The sequence below is a fragment of the Solea solea genome, chromosome 9, assembly GCF_958295425.1.
Source record: "Solea solea chromosome 9, fSolSol10.1, whole genome shotgun sequence".
Classification (NCBI taxonomy): Eukaryota; Metazoa; Chordata; class Actinopteri; order Pleuronectiformes; family Soleidae; genus Solea; species Solea solea.
Genome location: NC_081142.1, coordinates 24,552,573 through 24,570,325, shown reverse-complemented (window position 1 = coordinate 24,570,325; position 17,753 = coordinate 24,552,573). Strand labels below are relative to the sequence as shown.

Sequence of the window (17,753 nt, the reverse complement as noted above, 5' to 3'; positions counted from 1 at the left end):
GTCCAGTCTGGTCAGTAGGGGGCAGTCAAGTAAAAGAAAAAGCTTCAGTTGAGGTGGACAGTACAAGCTTACAATTGTATCACCATTTTCCAGAATGATATTGCTACAGGGATAATTGTGATATTTAATAGAATTTTGTGTTTTAATGGGTAATGATGTATGATTCACATAATTATACATTAAACATAAAAAGCATTTATGATACAATCTGTAAATAAAAATAACACAAATGACTCGTTATAAATGGCAGGCCGCAGAAAATCAACTGGGGGCCCACAGGCTGCATGTTTCTACTGCAAATGAATTACTTTTATCCTGTAGTCATTTTTACTATTTAACGCATTTAAAGTAAATTGTGGCTTTGTTTTTTCATCCTAACATATGACATCCCAAACATAATTACATAATTATGAGTATTATATATATTACATTTCTGCCAAATAAAATAATTTGAATGTTAGACTCTGGCCCTAGGTCATTTGGCAGAAATGAAAGACAAAACAATTTTAACACGATTAGAAGAACAGGGTCAGCGCCACAGTTTTTTCTCTGTGGCCCCCACATCCCCTGGAAACGCCCCTTCTGTCAAACAACAAGCTCAACCCCTCGTGAATGAAATGACAGCCTGTCGTCGCGACACTCCGTGCGTGTTGACGGCACCTGACGTGACGTGTCTCCGTAAACACAACAATGGCGGACTCCGCTGAGGAAGCTCTTCAGGGCAGCTGGTGAGCGGATTTGTTCTCAAATTCTCACTGTAAAACAGTCGTTATTCTCCCCGGCAGCAGCGGTGTCTCCGTGCAGTAGTGGCCGGTGTAAAGTCGCCGTACACGGCTGTGTTTTGTTCCTCTTCTCCGCTCACGTCTCTGTTTCTCTGTTAGCAGCTAACAGCTAACCGGCTAACTAGCGGCTAACCAACTAACGATGGTTAGCTGGATTGTTTCTCTTGTAACAGCCGAATAAGTGAACGACTTTTAACAACCAGCTTCTTAATGACTCGTTATTTGTTAATTCGTTTATTTCTCTTTTTAAAACGTTTGTACACAGAAGGTTTTAGCCGGGAAGCTAACGATAAGTAGCCACAATAACCGGAACTGAAACCTCAGCCCCAGATACTTTTATCTAAAATTAGTCTAATTAATATGATAAATGTGGTGTTCCGGATAACAGTTTGTAGTTAAACTTTAAAAGTTAAATCGTCTTTTTAACTGGTTACAAGTTTTCTGACGATGTTCAACACATTGCAGTGACTTTTATTCTGATATGATGCTGTTATTTCTCTCAGTTTGAGATATTTAATGCTTCCAGTAATTAATCGATTACTAAGTCAGTAACTGCATTGGTAAATCTGGGGCTGCAACAAATAATAAATTAACCACGTTTCTGTGAATTTTCAGCCTCTTAAATGTGAATATTGTTTGGGTTCTTTGCTCAATATAACGAATAAATAACTCAAACTGAGTCATTTTCTGATTGTGGACAAAAACAATCACATATTAGAACATCATCTTTTCAATTGTTGTCTCTGACATGTTGCAGTTGAGTCAAGTGATCGAGAATGTATTTAACATGAAAATAATCATTAGCTGCATCCCTAGATAAATCTGCTTCTGTGATTTTATCTCCTTAAATGGGAATATTTTCTGGTTTCTTTGCTTCACAATGACACAAAATTGAATTTCTTCTTTTGAGTTTTAAGAAATAATGATTGACATTTTATATTTAAATCCTTTAGTTGATTCATTTTATTATATTTAACTAATTATCAATAATTGTAGACCCTCCTGGAGGTTTTACGTACATAGTCACATAAGTAATGTAATTGACTGATGATAAACGAGTTTATTACATTGTCAAACCTTAAAATAACTGTTAAAAATGTGTCAATCATTCTCTTGATTACTTGTTTTGTTCATAAAATGTCAGTAAAGTGTTTTACTTCAATAATGGCCTGAAATTACCAAATATATTTAATTAACTTTCTTATAGGAAAGAAAACAAGAACATATTAAAGCAGAATTTAAAAAAACAACCTACTATCTTCTATCTACAAATAAAAACACTAAAACTAAAGAATCATTAACAAAATCCAATAAACTTAGCCCTCAATTAATAATTGATTAATTTTACAGCTTTACTTCAAATGTACAACATTGTTGCGAGTACAGATTACAGCGATGAATCAAAGACCATATTGACATCACAATTACTGAACAGTAAAATTCCACATAGATTCATGCAAAAACTTTATTTTCACAACATTTTCATTAAAGCTGTGAAAAGATTAAGATTCAATTTTTGCTGATGATGTGATGCCATGAAATTAGATCTTAATCCTCTTATTTCTTTATTATAAATGTCAATATTTTCATATACATGGAGTGGATTTAGTGGAAAATGTTGAACCACTGTGTTCTGTCGGTGCTACCTCAGGGACCAGGATCTGGTCGAGGCTCTGGACTCTGGTGGTTCTGACATGGAGAACGTGGAGGAGCGAGGCTTCACCCAGGTCCAGGAAGATTCAGCTCAACACAGAGCCAAGATGTGGAAGGTGAAGAACGTGACAGTCTACACTCACATTAGGTTAAATTGCAGACTCCATAAATGCTGGTTACAAAGTCTAAGCGGGTGGAGCTTATGCTGCTCCACAGCTGATCTGTGTGTGGTCTCCACACAAATCTAATATTTATCTGATGTCTATAAACCTAAGACAGAGCTGTAGTTGAAAAGGTGTTAACTGCTCCACACAGAGCTGTTCAGTGTCTGTACACGTGTCATGTAGATAATATGTTGTAGGTATAGTGTTTCAGACAGAACAGTATGTGGGTGTGTCATGCTATGGCGTTTTAGTATTTGAGGAACAAATGCAGGTCTTTCCAGTCTGTTGACATCTGCTGCTCATGAGTGATCGCATGTCGACTCTAATAATAGAAACAGTTTATTCATAAACAAAATATATTTTGCTATTCAGTAGTTTGGAGGCTTTGTAGCCATGTATTTTTTTTAAATGTGTTTGTTACTGACACATGGACAGAGATGACTGTGCTGTGAGCTTCATAAAGTCTGTCAGTTTAAGTCTACAATATCTGTCACATGTTCACGTCTCTATCTCACTGTCAGACAGACTTTTCCCACAGGAAACTGAAGTTTGCAAACCTCTCACTCTCCCACACCAAAGTCCATAGAGAAAATCTGTGATATTTGCTCATGGACACACAGGACCTGCTTGTCTACTGCTACCTTGTGTGGTCACTTTGTGTCACAGGAAAAGCCAAATATTAGTTTTCAGACACCAAATTGACAAAATAAGACATTTGAAGTTAGCGATGGAGGCAGCAGTGGATCAACAACTCCTGTGTGCTGTGATTTTAAAATCACTGATTTTCTCTATGAGGTTTGGTATGGGAGAGTGAGTGGTTTACAAACTTCAGTTTCCTGTGGGAAAAGTCTGTCTGACAGTGAGATAGAGACGTGAACATGTCCTTCAGCTGTTGTGGACTTTGTTAGATAGGTGTTTTATCAAGTGGCTAGAGTCGTTTTTTTTCCTGTTTCTCCACTGGCAGCCATTTTAAACTGAGCATTTCTTTCTCTCTTGTGCTGCTCCTCATGCAGAGCACAGTCAGTGCTGACACGATATGACTGTACCTCCTACAACCACTCTTCAAAAAACCTATCCTACACCCACATCACTGTAGTCAAGATCCCTATCATGTTTTTATGTGTCTTTTATGAAGTGTCGCTCTTGTGTTGTCTTTTGTCTTGTGTGGACAGATCGCTCTAAATGTCTCTGGAAAAGGTGACACTCTGGCTTCTTGGGACGGTGTCTTTGATTTGCCCGAACAGACACTCATTCATAACCGCTGTCAACAGCTGATTGGTGAGTGGACGTGTGTGTCTCTTATTCTTGTAAACAATGGTAATTTTTGGAACTGAGTCGGACGTAACTCCTGTTTTTGTCCCCGTGTTCAGATCTGCTGGGTTTATCGGAGGAAGAGAGCAGCAGCATAGTGTCTGACGTCGAGTCTGTCATCACTTTCTACTGTAAGTCTCGCAACATTACCTTCAGTCCAGAGCTGAGCTGGCCACACCTGCTCAAACCTCTGTTGGGGCTCCTGCTTCCCCGCAGCGACCTCTACAACTGCTTCTACGCTATCATGAACAAATACATCCCCAGGTGAACCGTCATGGATGATGATGATGATGAAGTATTTCCTGCTGCTCACACAGCGACAGACAGTCTAATATCAAATGTGTGTGTTTCAGAGAGTGTGTGCCGAACGGCCGACCGTTCCACCTCTTCAGACTGCTGCTGCAGTATCACGAACCCGAGCTCTGCTCCTTCCTGGACACCAAAAAGATCACACCCGACTCCTACGCCATCAACTGGGTTTGTTTTTTCCCCCCTTACCATTCATATCATACTGTACGTTACAAAGTTAAAGGAATAGTTGAGGTTTATAAACGTTGCCCTGAAAACCTGACTATCAGTGAGGATGCAAAAAACTCATTTGAGCCACTAAACAAAGACTTTGTATGAGGAAAATCTATGGTAGATTAACTCTATGATATCTACGTCACATGTTCACATCTTTATCTCACTGTTTGACAGACTTTTCCAACAGGAAACTGAACTTTGTAAACCACTCACTCTCACAGATGAATAGATTAAGAATATTCAATTCAATTCAATATTATTTGTATAGTGCCAAATCATAACATACATTATCTCAAGGCACTGTACATAGACAACATCAAGGAGAGCAGAGAACCCCAACAGTTCACACAATGAGCAAACACTAGGCATCAGTGGAGAGAAAAAACTCCCTCTTAACAGGAAGAAATCTCTGACAGAACCAGACTCAGATGTGCAGTCATCTGCCTCAACCGGTTGGGGTCAAAGGAAAATGGGGGAGAGAGGAGAGGTGGGGGACAGAAAGAGGGGAGAGAAAGGACAAGAGGGAGATGAGGTACAGACAGAAGAGAGAGAGAGACCAGGAGCAGATACACAACAACTGTATCAAGTTATATATATCAATATGTATCAAGTTTATACAGTCAATGATATCGACTTTTAATTATAGCACAATAATAATGGTCGTAATAATATACGTTTAGTTGCAGCCATGTGTGAACTTTGTGTTTTTTCCTGTGCAGCTGGGCAGCTTGTTCTCCAGTCACTGCCCTCCCGATGTCACCCAGGCCCTGTGGGACTCGTACCTGCAGCAGGGAGACGCCTTCCTCGTCTTCTTCCTCATGCTCGTCATGCTCGTCAACGCCAAGTAAGCTGCTGCTTTTTAGAACATGTATGAAAATGTGATCCGCCTCAGTTTAATTCTAATGTATTGTTGTTTGATGCACCTTCAGAGAGTCCATCCTCACTCAGGGCGGAGATAAAGATGACATCATCAGTGAGTGCTGCTTCCTGTCTTCATCTCTGTGTCGGCTTCAAACTGTGGAAATTAACATAGTGTTTTTTTTGTTTTTTTGTAGAAATGCTGGAAGCTTTTCCTTCTCTCCTGGAGGCTGAAGACGTGGATGATCTGTTTTCTCTAGCCCAGTATTACCAGAGCAAGACACCTCTGTCGCTCAGAAAGGTGAGGTGTCGCAGAGAAATGAAGTTGGTTTTGATAAACACACTGTTGTTCACTAAAGCAGTGCTTGTGATAGTGAGCATTGAGGACGTCTCTGATCAACAAGCACGTTTGAGACGTCTTTGTTTTGTTTGCTGTGTTCTTTTATTTGTGCTCGTCTGATGGCACTGTTTCAGTGTGATGAAATTATTATTCAATTATTTCGACGATAACGAGACGCGGTGGCGGAATGAATATGGATCTTTGATGACAAAAACATGACGAGACGTGTGTGAGTTTTCGTTGACGAGACGAAAATTGACGTAAATGTTAGTGTGTGTGTGTGGTTTTTCAGACATTCAAAGTGCATGGCATTTCTGCTTATTGTGCGCGTAATCTGTCAATTAAAACCTAAAAATTCCATGGTCCATGTTTCAAGACGGATCAGGTGGGTTGGGACATCGCCGCTGACCCCTCGCTTGCCGCCCTGGTGACGAGACGCTGTTGGGACACTTTTTTTTTTTTAACTTAAACTGAACTAAAATCTTTTTTGTCTACTAAAACTGGACTAAAGTCTTTTTTGTCTACTAAAACTGGACTAAAACTATCACATATAGAAATGACTGAAATGTGACTAAAACTAATAAGTTAGTTTTAGTCCAAAAGACCAAAACTGGAGGAGGAAACTGTACAAAAGAAGTCATTGTTTGAAAGTGAGGGTTTGTGTTTTTTTGTGTTTGCAGATGAATCAGAATCTGTTTGGCAGCAGTCTGGTAGCTCTGAAAGAGGAAGACACTGACCTGAGTCAGGCTCTGTGTCTCCCTGTGTCTGTCCCTGAAATCCTGCAGGCGAACCAGCTGCAGCAGGTCAGTCACATGTTCAGGACTTATTAGACCGCCATCACGTTTGTGTGATGTTAATGGAACGCAGCATATGTAACTAACCTTCTCTGCCGCACTTCCCAGTCTGTCCTTTTTAATCTTTAATCTCCATGTCGGCAGTTTGTGGCACAGGACAGAGCAGATCATGTGTGATGTGTTTAAAGAACTGTCTTTACGTCTAGGATGGGGTTCGTTTCTTTGTGGTGGACTGTCGACCTGCAGAGCAGTACAACGCTGGACACCTGTCCACAGCCTTCCACCTGGACTCTGACCTGGTGAGACAGCCATAATGTATTAGAACCTGTATCTACACTAAATTTAGATGTAAATGAAGTCACACATTTGTTCCCTTTCCTCCCACAGATGCTCCAGAATCCGTCTGAGTTTGCTCTCTCTGTAAAATCCCTGTTGGAGACACAGAAACAGTCTCTAGAGTCCGGCTCCATCGCCAGTGGAGAGCACCTGTGCTTCATGGGCAGTGGGAGGGAGGAGGAGGACATGTACATGAACATGGTGCTGGCCCATTTCCTGCAGGTGAGGGATGATGACAGAAAGACAAGGATGAAACATTAAAGTTGTATTTTTTGAGCGCCCCCTGTCACTGAGAAGCAGTAAAATATGGGATGGAATTTCTTGGTAAGAACCCAAATGAAATCCACTTCTAACAATGAGATAAAGACATGAACATATACTTAAGATATCGTTGACTGAAGATGACATAGATTTTATTAGATGAGCCTTTTGTTAAATGGCTAAAATCTGTTTTTCTTTACTCAAAAGAACCCAAACCAAAGTCTATAGAGAAAATCAGTGATTTTAGCTCACAGGGACACAGGAGCTGCTGGTCCTCTGCTGCCTCGTGTGCTCACTTTGTGTCACTGAGGTCAATCTGAACAAAGGATTTCAAACACTCAAGTGACAAAATAAGACATTTGAACTTAGTGAGGCAGCAGTGGATCAACAACTCCTGACGTGAACATAAAACGTAGATATTGTAAACTTAAACTAACGTAGGTTTTATTAGAGGAGTCTTGTTTTAAAGGGGGCGCTCACAGCACAGTTGGCTCTGTGTCTGTACCCTATTGACGGGAAGAAAATCAACGACAAACACTTAGAATTATGATATTTGATATCAATAATGATTCTATAAAGTGACATCTTTGCCTTCCCTCAGAAAAACAAAGAATACGTGAGCATCACTAAAGGAGGTTTCATGGGTAAGGACATGTAGGTGAATAATATGTTACATTTTGAAAGTGTGTGAAGTGAACACTCACTCAGAGACTGGTGTGGTTTCAGCTCTGCAGCAGCACCTGGTGGACATAAACATCGAAGGCCTCGACTCTTCTTACATCCACTGGATCGTCAGCACGTCAGGGTCTCACAGCAGCCTCAGCTCTGCAGATGTAAGTGGCCAAAAAAATACTGCTGCAGTTTTCTCCATGTTGCTCATGTTTACCTTTTTTTTTTTATTTGCTTTGTTGTTGTTTGATAGGGAGAGTCTCTGAGCAGCCCAGGAGACGGCAAAGGTGTCAAGTCGCTGGTCAACAAAATGACTTTTGCTCTTAAGTCCAAGTCGGTGAATGTGAAGGAGAAGATGATCAGCTTCATTGAGAACACGTCCACACCTGTAGACAGGTGAGCATCCAGTCTCCCTCCTTCATAAACCAGTAAAACATTGAGCTTGGCCATAATACACCATGTGATTCTATCCCTCTCAATATTAGTTGATTCATTTGATCAATAAGTTGAGAAGAAAACAGGACAGCAACAGTTTTTAAAGGTACAATGTGTATAATTTAAATCCAATTGCGATTATTTTGACAGGAAATGCGATTGCGATATGATTTGCGATATCTGAGGGAATGGTCATTTTTACATCATTATTCTCATTTTAATTTAAAAAAACATATTTAAAAGAATTAATGTGTGATATTGGTGTAGCTCTGTGAGAAACAAAGATGTTCTCTTCAGTCCTGTAGAATAAGATGTGTCATAATAATAATTAATCTAAAATTATATTTTGACACACAGTTTGGCCTGAACAAATACTGCATCTCCTGCGAATCCAAATTCAGTTCAACTTTATTTGTATTGTACCAAATCACAACATATATTCTCCCAGAGAAGACACGAGAAACCCAGCAGTTCACACAATGAACAAACCCTTAGGGTCAGTGGCGAGACAACAAACAAATAGGTTTCAGAAACTTTTTCTTTTCTGAAACACACTCATGTCGTGGTCGGCTGTGAGTGAGCTCACACTGATGAATGTACCTGACCTGTGACCTCTGACCTGTGACTGATGTATTTTAACTCCACTTCATCAAACCTTGTGCCTTATTCCACACTAGAATATCTTTCAATCTGCCTTGGCCAGAGAAGGTGATTCCAGATCGGTAAGAGCTTCCTGACGTCCAGCTGTTTGTCACCAGCATGAACAGTGGCTGTAGACCTGCACTGCCCCCTGTAGGCCTGTAGGACATGTAGCTCACTGACCAGCTTCAGACCTGCTGTTAACGTCACACATTACGACTCTGGAGGCAGCCATTCAATTATTCTTAGCCGTTCTCTGCCGTTATACACATGTGGACCAAATTGTTGGTACCCTTTGGTTAATGAAAGAAAAACTCACAATGGTCACAGAAATAACTTGAATCTGACAAAAGTAATAATAAATTAAAATTCTATGAAATTTAACCAATGAAAGTCAGACATTGCTTTTCAACCATGCTTCAACAGAATTATTTAAAAAAAGAAACTCATGAAATAGGCCTGGACAAAAATGATGGTACCCCTAGAAAAGACTGAAAATAATGTGACCAAAGGGACATGTTAATTCAAGGTGTGTCCACTTATTAGCATCACAGGTGTCTACAATCTTGTAATCAGTCAGTGGAACTATATATAGGGCTACAGGTAGTCACTGTGCTGTTTGGTGACATGGTGTGTACCACACTCAATATGGACCAGAGGAAGCGAAGTTAATGTTAAAGGTAAAGGCTCTAAGACCATCTCCAAGCAGCTTGATGTTCCTGTGTCTACAGTTGCACATATTATTCAGAAATTTAAGATCCATGGGACTGTAGCCAACCTCCCTGGACGTGGCTGCAGGAGGAAAATTGATGGCAAATCAAAACAAAAGACCTCAGAAAAACTTCTAAAGAGATTAAAGGTGAACTTCAAGCTCAAGGAACATCAGTGTCAGATCGCACCATCCGTTGTTGTTGTTTGAGCCTAAGTGGACTTAATGGGAGACGACCAAGGAGGACACATGAGACAAAAATTTAACTTTTTGCCAAGGCTCTATGTTTAGACGGAAAAATGAAGCATGTCAAGAAAAGAGCACTGTCCCTATTGTGAAACATGGAAGAGGCTCTGTTATGTTCTGGGGCTACTTTGCTGCATTTGGCACAGGGTGTCTCGAATCTGTGCAGGGTACAATGAAATCTCAAGACTATCAAGGGATTCTAGAGAGAAATGTGCTGGCCAGTGTCAGAAAGCTTGGTCTCAGTCGCAGGTCATGGGTCTTGCAACAGGACAATGACCCAAAACGCACAGCTAAAAACACCCAAGAATGGCTAAGAGGAAAATATTGGACTATTCTAAAGTGGCTTTCTATGAGCCCTGACCTAAATCCTATTGAGCATCTTTGGAAGGAGCTGAAACATGCCGTCTGGAAAAGGCACCCTTCAAACCTGAACTGGAGCAGTTTGCTCATGAGGACTGGGCCAAAATACCTGCTGAGAGGTGCAGATTCACAGTTACAGGAATTTGATTGCAGTGATTGCCTCAAAAGGTTGTGCAACAAAATATTGAGTTATGGGTACCATCATTTTTGTCCAGGCCTGTTTCATGAGTTTATTTATTTTTTTAAATAATTCTGTTGAAGCATGGTTGAAAAGCAATGTCTGACATTCATTGGTTAAATTTCATAGAATTTTTATTTATTATTACTTTTGTCAGATTCAAGTTATTTCTGTGACCATTGTGAGTTTTTCTTTCATTAACCGAAGGGTACCAACAATTTGGTCCACTTGTGTATAAGCTGGATATAAGCCATTATGTAATCTTAATGAGTGAGTAATAGTCGTAGTAATAAGTATTTAGAAAAAAATTCTAAATCCTTTTTTTGAGTTTGTGAGTTTTTTTCCTCTGTTTGTTTGTTTGTTTATCCTCCACCTTCGGGGGGGCGCTAACATGACATGTTGCTGCTGCAGTATGTCAGTTAGTTTTCACACAGGTTACATATTTTGTGCTTTTTTTCCTCATACTTCATAGAAGATGACGTGTTTCCACATGTCAGCTTTAAATCCAGATTACACTGCTGGGATTGTTCACTTTGTTTAACCATTTTATTGGTAACGTTGTATTGAGCGTAGTAACGCAACATTCAGTTGATTCAATCGAGCACAATCAGAGTTAAAAAAGTTACATTTTTCACACTATGGCTTTTTCATTATCGTCAAGACAAATAGTGGAAATCTCACCCACATCGTTCTCCTCAATTGCTCGTGAATGAGGTCAGGAAAAGAAAGAGAGGGCAGGGCTTAAATTAAGCGAGGAAGTTTGACTGCTGACCTTTGAAAATATGTGTTGTAGGCCTGTCACTTTTTTCCGAAAATTAAGTTTGAACAACTTGATAATGAACCGTAGTTAGTTAAAATAAATTTGAACATTACATGAACTTTAAATGAAGCTGGCCCGAGCCAGGTCAGATGTCCATGCTGTCGTGTGGACAGAGATGACAGCTGATACTGAGCTGAGACTGTTGTGTGGACGCAGCCGCAGAGTCATGACGGATGTCAGCACCAGGTCTGAACTTGGTCGCTAACGCATGCTAACTCTGCCATTCTTCATACAGCGTGGGCAGAACGTGCCCCAGAAGTTTCTTCATGCTTCCACTAACACTCAGCTCTGCTGTAACGTAGCTGCTGCTCAGCTGCCGTGACCTCAGTTTCAGGAAACATCGACTCATCTTCACGTCCACCTCCAGTTACTGAGGAGCTTCACTGAGAACCTCAGCTTCACTGCACCTAACAGTCTGTCTCTCCATCACATCAGATGATAGACGGGGCTATGTGGGGAAAAATTCAAATAAAACTAGTCATTCATCGACGTGAATTAGTGCCGATAGCCCTGAATATCATTCACTAACTAACCCTCAACTCTTTACCTCTTCTCTTCTCTTTTTAACAGCATCACATACATGTGGGGAAAACCTGGAGATCTTCATGTCATTGCTGTCTGTCTTCACCTCTGCTGCTCTCACGTGTATTTACTTGATCACAGGTGCTGATGTTTGTTTGGTTCTCAGTCCTGATTTATATTTTTCTGAACATGCAGACACGTGAGCAGCAGCGACCGCGTGGGTAAACCGTATAGAGGAGTCAAACCTGTCTTCAGTATTGGTGATGAAGAGGAGTACGACACGGGTAAACATCACATTTTCATCCTCTGTACGATACCTGAACTTTACATATCAGCAGATACAGATACATTGTTTGAGTAAAACACCAACTTATTGTGGTCTGAGCACAAACACTGTCACAAATGTAAGGACCTACATTTGCAGGAATACTCTGGTGAAAATGTGCAGATGAAAGTGACAGTGACAGGTTTCATACATGTGTCATGTCAGGACAACCAAGTCCCAGGACCCTCGTCCCAAACCCAACCCTGATCAGGTCTCTCTCTACAAGATAAAAGTTATTAAAAGCTTGACTTATCATCACGCAGTGTAGGCATTAGCGGGCGCCACATCTGCAGCAAAGTCTCAGCAAAAACAATGACAACTCCAATTCTCCTTCAGTTTATCTGAACATGTTTAGAATGAAGCTGCTTGTGTCAGATTATGTCTATGTCTAACAGCTAATGTCTGAAATTAATTATTTTGTAAATGTGTTTTTAAACTAGCCGATGTCCGTACACATATCATATATTGTCTGTTTTTATTTGATTCAAATTAACGGTCTCGCACAAATATCGTATCCTTTTCTATTTTGTGACTTTTATAAATTCTACCCATAAACTCAAGCCTTTAATTTGAGCTTTTATTTTGAAAATTCTCTTCTTGCTGTCATGTTAATTTAAAAATGATGAGTCTCTTGTCTCCGTAGACGAGATCGACAGCTCGTCCATGTCGGACGACGACAGGAAGGAAATCGTCAACATTCAGACGTGGATAAACAAACCTGATGTAAAACATCACATTCCGTGTAATGAGGTCAAAGAGACGGGTCACATGTTCCCCAGGTGAGTTCAACACTGTCTCTCACACACACACACACACATGTTGGACATTCATGACTTGAGGGGACATTGCATTGACTTACATTCATTTCCTGGAGACTTACTCTACCTTAACCACAATTACTACTGGCTAATCCTAACCCTGACCCTAACCTCAACCTAATCTTTAAACATATCTTCACCTTAAAATGTAGTCATTTACGTTGTGGGGACTTGATTTGTGTTCCCACAAGGAAGACAAGTCCCCTTAATGTGACTATGTAAACAGTTTTAGGTCCCCACATTAGTTATACCCACACACACATCAACTAATGTGGATATGTTCTGCTTGTTTGCTCCACATAATTAAAGCAATAATGAGAGATTTTTCTGTTGTTTTGCAGCCACTTGTTGATCACGGCGACCCACATGTACTGTCTGAGGGAAATCGCCTCCAGAAAAGGCTTTGCTTATATCCAGTCCAGACAAGCTCTGAACTCTGTGGTGAAGATCACGTCCAAGAAGAAACATCCAGAACTCATCACCTTCAAGTTTGGCACCAACAACTCGGCCGGAGTGGAGATATCAGCTGTGGAGAGGTCAGTGTTTACAAATGCTGAAGGAATGAAGGCTTTATTTTTGGCCATGTGCCTTGGCTTTTAACCGGAGTGTTCCTGGTTCGAGTCCCCACCAGGTCAAAAAGGCCGGGGTACCCCTGAGAAAGGTACCCAAAACCCCCATTTGCTTCCCTGGCGCTGCTCAGTGACTGCCCCCTGCTCCTACTACGAGGAAGGTTTCTAGTAGAGGATGAGTTAAATGCACAGAAGGAACTTCCCTTGGGGCATAAATTAAAAAAAAATAGAAAGAAAAAAATTCTAGATTTACATATCAAATCTATCAATATAATATCTATTAAATCACTACGTTTGCCCATATTTCCAGGCAGAAGGTGATTTATCGAGCAATAATGGAATAATATAAAATATAAATGCACGTTGGCTTAACAGATCTTTAGTTTTGTATGTATTGTCTTTGATTTTCCATCATTTATGTGCAATTTCCACCAAAATATATGATCAAGACATTTATTTAAAACTAACTTTAAAATTAAAACTTCTATTTTCAAAAGCAAACCATTTTAAAATTAAATTCTTTCTGCAACAAAAATGTTTTTATTTTACTTTTGAAGCATTTCGACACTTTACAAAGGTCATATAAATATAAACAATTTTGGACCGACAATAGAACCCTGAGGAACACCACAGCTTAATCTCAAAGATTCACATGTTCTATTGTCCGAAGAAACATACTGCCACCTGCTGGTTAAACAGGAAAACAGCCATGATGAGCTACGCCTACTTTACCATACGACATGAATTATTTGTTTTGTGAATGCTGTTCACATTAAACATTTTATCACTAATAGTATTATTTTATTTTGTAGCATGGAACACAAACGTTATCATTTCCTCTAACCTCGTCTATTTCCTCTTCCTCCTCTCAGATATTTGATACCAAACGCAGGCGACGCCACCAAAGTCATCAAGCAGCAGATCATGAAAGTCCTCGACGCTCTGGAGAGCTCGTAAAAAAAACAACCGAGATGACAATGGCGACGACCGCTCGCCACGACGTAAACTGTAAAGAAGAGTGAGAGCTTCTGGGGGGCGGCGGTTCCTCGTGGACACGCCCACTGCGGTGTTGACTGTGCAGCAGACGCGGCGTCACACCGCTGACTGCAGGTCTGTGGGACAGACTCTGTGTGTGTGTGTGTGTTGAAAAACTTAGGTGCTCTCAGCAGTCGTCCAACATTATCTTATACTCATTTAAAACATGTTGGTTCTCGTGTTCGTTTGAATTTACTCTTGATAAAAACAACAAAAACTCTCATTTCCTCTGGGCCTTAACGTAGCTTTTCTGACCGACCACCGGAAAAACCTGTTCAATCATTTCATCACGAGCATCTCTGTCCTGAACACTGCCTTTGTGTTCAGTTCTTTTTATTATTCACTGTTGATTTAAAGGGAGAGTGCTGGGTTTCTGAGGTGCTGACCTGTAGAGCTCATAAATGCTCTTCACTTTGTGAAGACACTGGTTTTAGACACTACAAAATCTACGTCAGTTTAATTCTATGATATCTTATGAACATGTTCACGTTAGACTGACTTGTCCAACAGGAAAGTGAAGTTTGTAAACCACTCACTCTCCCACACCAGAGTCCACAGAGAAAATCAGTGATTTTAACATCTTTACTGGAGCAGCGCTCCAATTTCGTTGTATTTGTAATGCAATGACAATAAAGACATTCTATCACACACACATGAGTTGTTGATCCACTGCTGCCTCGATCACTAAGTTCTAATGTCTTATTTTGACAATTCGGCTTTTAAAATCTTTTGTTCTGATTGACCTCAGTGACACATAGTGACCACACGAGGCAGCAGTAGACCAGCAGCTCCTGTGTCTCTGTGAGCTTAAATCACGCATTTTCTGTAGGACTTTGGTGTGGGAGAGTGAGTGGTTTACAAACTTCACTTTCCTGTTGGAAAAGTCTGTCTAACAGCAGCAGGGGGCGCTCTCGGCTCTGACTGTTAGAATCTCATAAAATCCTTCTTAAAAAAAAACACAAACTGTCCCTTTAAGGATGGTTGTGTTGGTCAGGACGTGAGCATGAGTCGGCAAACAACGACACACATCCCCAAAAAAACAGTGCTGACTCATGATGCAGTTTTTATTTTTTACTGAAACAACAGTTATATTAAAGGACCTGTGTGTAGGATTTAGTGGCATCTAGTGGCTAAGTTGGATATAGCAATGAACTGACAGTGTACATGAGAAAATACGGTGGCCTGTGGGTAGCGTCCAAATATGAATGGCCCTCCCAGAGCCTGTGTTAGACATGTCCACTCTGGGCTTCTGTTCAAACTTGGTGTCGTATAAAGGGAGGAGGAAAACAAGAGGAAACAAAAGATGACGGGTGTTAATTTTCATTTGTAATAAATAAATAAATAAATGAATGAAAATATCATTTAAATATATGTATTTTACATACTGGGGCAGTTTGAGGTGATGTGATGATGTATATTTAACATGAAACCATTTCCTGATAGTTTGAATATGCACTGAATTACAGTGAGTGTGAATGTCACTCACAGCGCCCCCCTCTGGACGACATGAGTGCTACAGCTGGTTGTCAGAGAGCCTGAGCTCCTCAGTATTTTCCCTCATCAGCTTCAGTTTGATTTTTCTGGTGTAGGTTAAGTTAACGACTGCTAAACCATCACTGTCACAACGACTGAGTCTGTTTCTCTGTTTGCCTCAGTTCACCTTTGGCCTCTGACGCGTGACTGAAGTACACTGCTGCTTTAAAGAGATAGTTCAGGGTTTTTAGAATGTGTTTGAGAACCAGTCTGAGACATGGAGACGAGAAACACATTTTACTCACTAAACAAAAGAATCTGTCACATTTTCACGTCTTTATCGAACTGTCAGACAGACTTTTCCAACAGGAAACTGAATTTTGTAAACCACTCACTCTCCCACACCAAAGTCCATAAAGAAACTGCTGGTCTACTGCTGCCTCGTGTGGTCACATTGTGTCACTGAGGTCAATCAGAACGAACGATTTGAAATGCAGAATTCAGAAATGGTTCTCAGCAGCAGGGGGCGCTCTCAGCATGAGTCCCTCATATAAATGCACTTAAAAAAAGCCTGGACTGTCACTTTAAGTGTCTTTTTGACTTTTCTTTGCTTTATTTTTTGCTAACTTTGCATTGAGTGTCAGAGCCTCTAAAGTTTTTCTGTCTGTTAAAAACAAGCAACACAAACAGTAAGAGTTGAAGGAGAACGTTAATGATTGGCTCCAGCTCTTCAGATCATTCCTGTGTAAACCATGCACTTGTGTTGTACTTTGTACTTTGGTGAAAACTTCTTCTTCCTCTCAGTATTTATTGGACAGACTGGATCGTCTTTACGTCACATCACTGAACGACGACGACGTCACCCACTAGTTTGAAATGTCTCATGTTATTTGCACCTTAAAACCGTAACTGCTATTATTTTCTATTATAACGTTTCTGTTTTTAATAAATGGAGATTATTGGACTGCACCGGTGGACTCATTCATGCGCTCTTATTTCACAGGTGTTTGAATTCAGTTCTAGAGGTTTTTGTTTGTTTTCTCAGGGATGTAAAGATGACAACATGTGGATATTCACACTGAATATGTACAAAAAGAAATCAATAACTATCCGAAGCCTTTTTTTGTTATTTTAAAGCCTTTGTTTTGCTGTCATGTAAATATTCTATTTCTTTTCAGATCTAAAATCTCTCAACCTCTTTCTGAAAAAAACATCCCAAGACAAAGATTTTTGTTTTTCACATCTTTAGTCTCCTGATTGTCCTCGGCAGCGTGGATGACTACACTGTCGCTCTGAAAACAGCGACCACACGGATGGGATTTCAGTTTTAGAAAACAAAAGTGTAAAACTGCTTCATAAATTTATTTCTGTAGCCTTTCATGGTTCACTTGAAAGGCTTCAAACTTGGCAGGTGACTTTCTCAGAACACCAGAGTGAGCGGAGAGGACTTTTACGTTATTTGGATAAATGTAAAAAGTAATAACTGAAAACAAAAGTGTAGAATAAATACGGGAGTTTGAATAAAACCTAGTTCAGGGTTTGTAAAAAACAAGTATAATAACTATAAAACTAAGATAAAACACTGTTTTCTCCTTTTCACTTCAACCCTGAGGCAGATGCCCACTCTCAGGCCGATGGCCCCACCTACTCTGAGTGTTTTTCTCTGTTTATTGTGAAATATCATCACGTCTCTTTGTAAAGTATCTTTAGATATCATGTTGTGTGATGATGAGTAATATAACTATGATGAATTTACACAGAGAGTAGCAATGCTGCCCCCCACTGGAAAATAATTAATATCTATGCGGTTTAAACTTCTTTCTAGTTTTCATTTCACAGATTGTGTTTAGCCAATGACAAGACTCCCCTCACTCTGAAACCTGATTGGTAGTGAGACGCACACCCTACATTATGACGTCACTGTGTCCTTA

General features: G+C 40.2%; 1 protein-coding gene across 2 annotated transcripts; it reads left to right on the top strand.

Annotated features, from left to right (window-relative positions):
• The first annotated feature begins 639 nt into the window (after positions 1 to 639).
• On the top strand, positions 640 to 16,791 carry tbc1d23 (TBC1 domain family, member 23). 2 transcript variants are annotated; one of them, XM_058638436.1, is made up of 19 exons: positions 640 to 728; positions 2,434 to 2,551; positions 3,772 to 3,877; positions 3,970 to 4,174; positions 4,264 to 4,387; positions 5,155 to 5,279; positions 5,365 to 5,408; positions 5,491 to 5,594; positions 6,314 to 6,436; positions 6,634 to 6,726; positions 6,815 to 6,985; positions 7,626 to 7,668; positions 7,751 to 7,857; positions 7,947 to 8,089; positions 8,806 to 8,850; positions 11,798 to 11,886; positions 12,571 to 12,706; positions 13,087 to 13,281; positions 14,187 to 16,791. In XM_058638436.1, exons 1-19 carry the CDS (start codon positions 691 to 693, stop codon positions 14,269 to 14,271), a joined length of 2,094 nt encoding a protein of 697 aa, XP_058494419.1. In that variant the 5' UTR covers positions 640 to 690; the 3' UTR covers positions 14,272 to 16,791. The 2 variants fall into 2 exon arrangements, with proteins under 2 accessions (XP_058494419.1, XP_058494420.1); XM_058638437.1 differs by lacking the exon at positions 8,806 to 8,850.
• Positions 16,792 to 17,753: the final 962 nt, after the last annotated feature.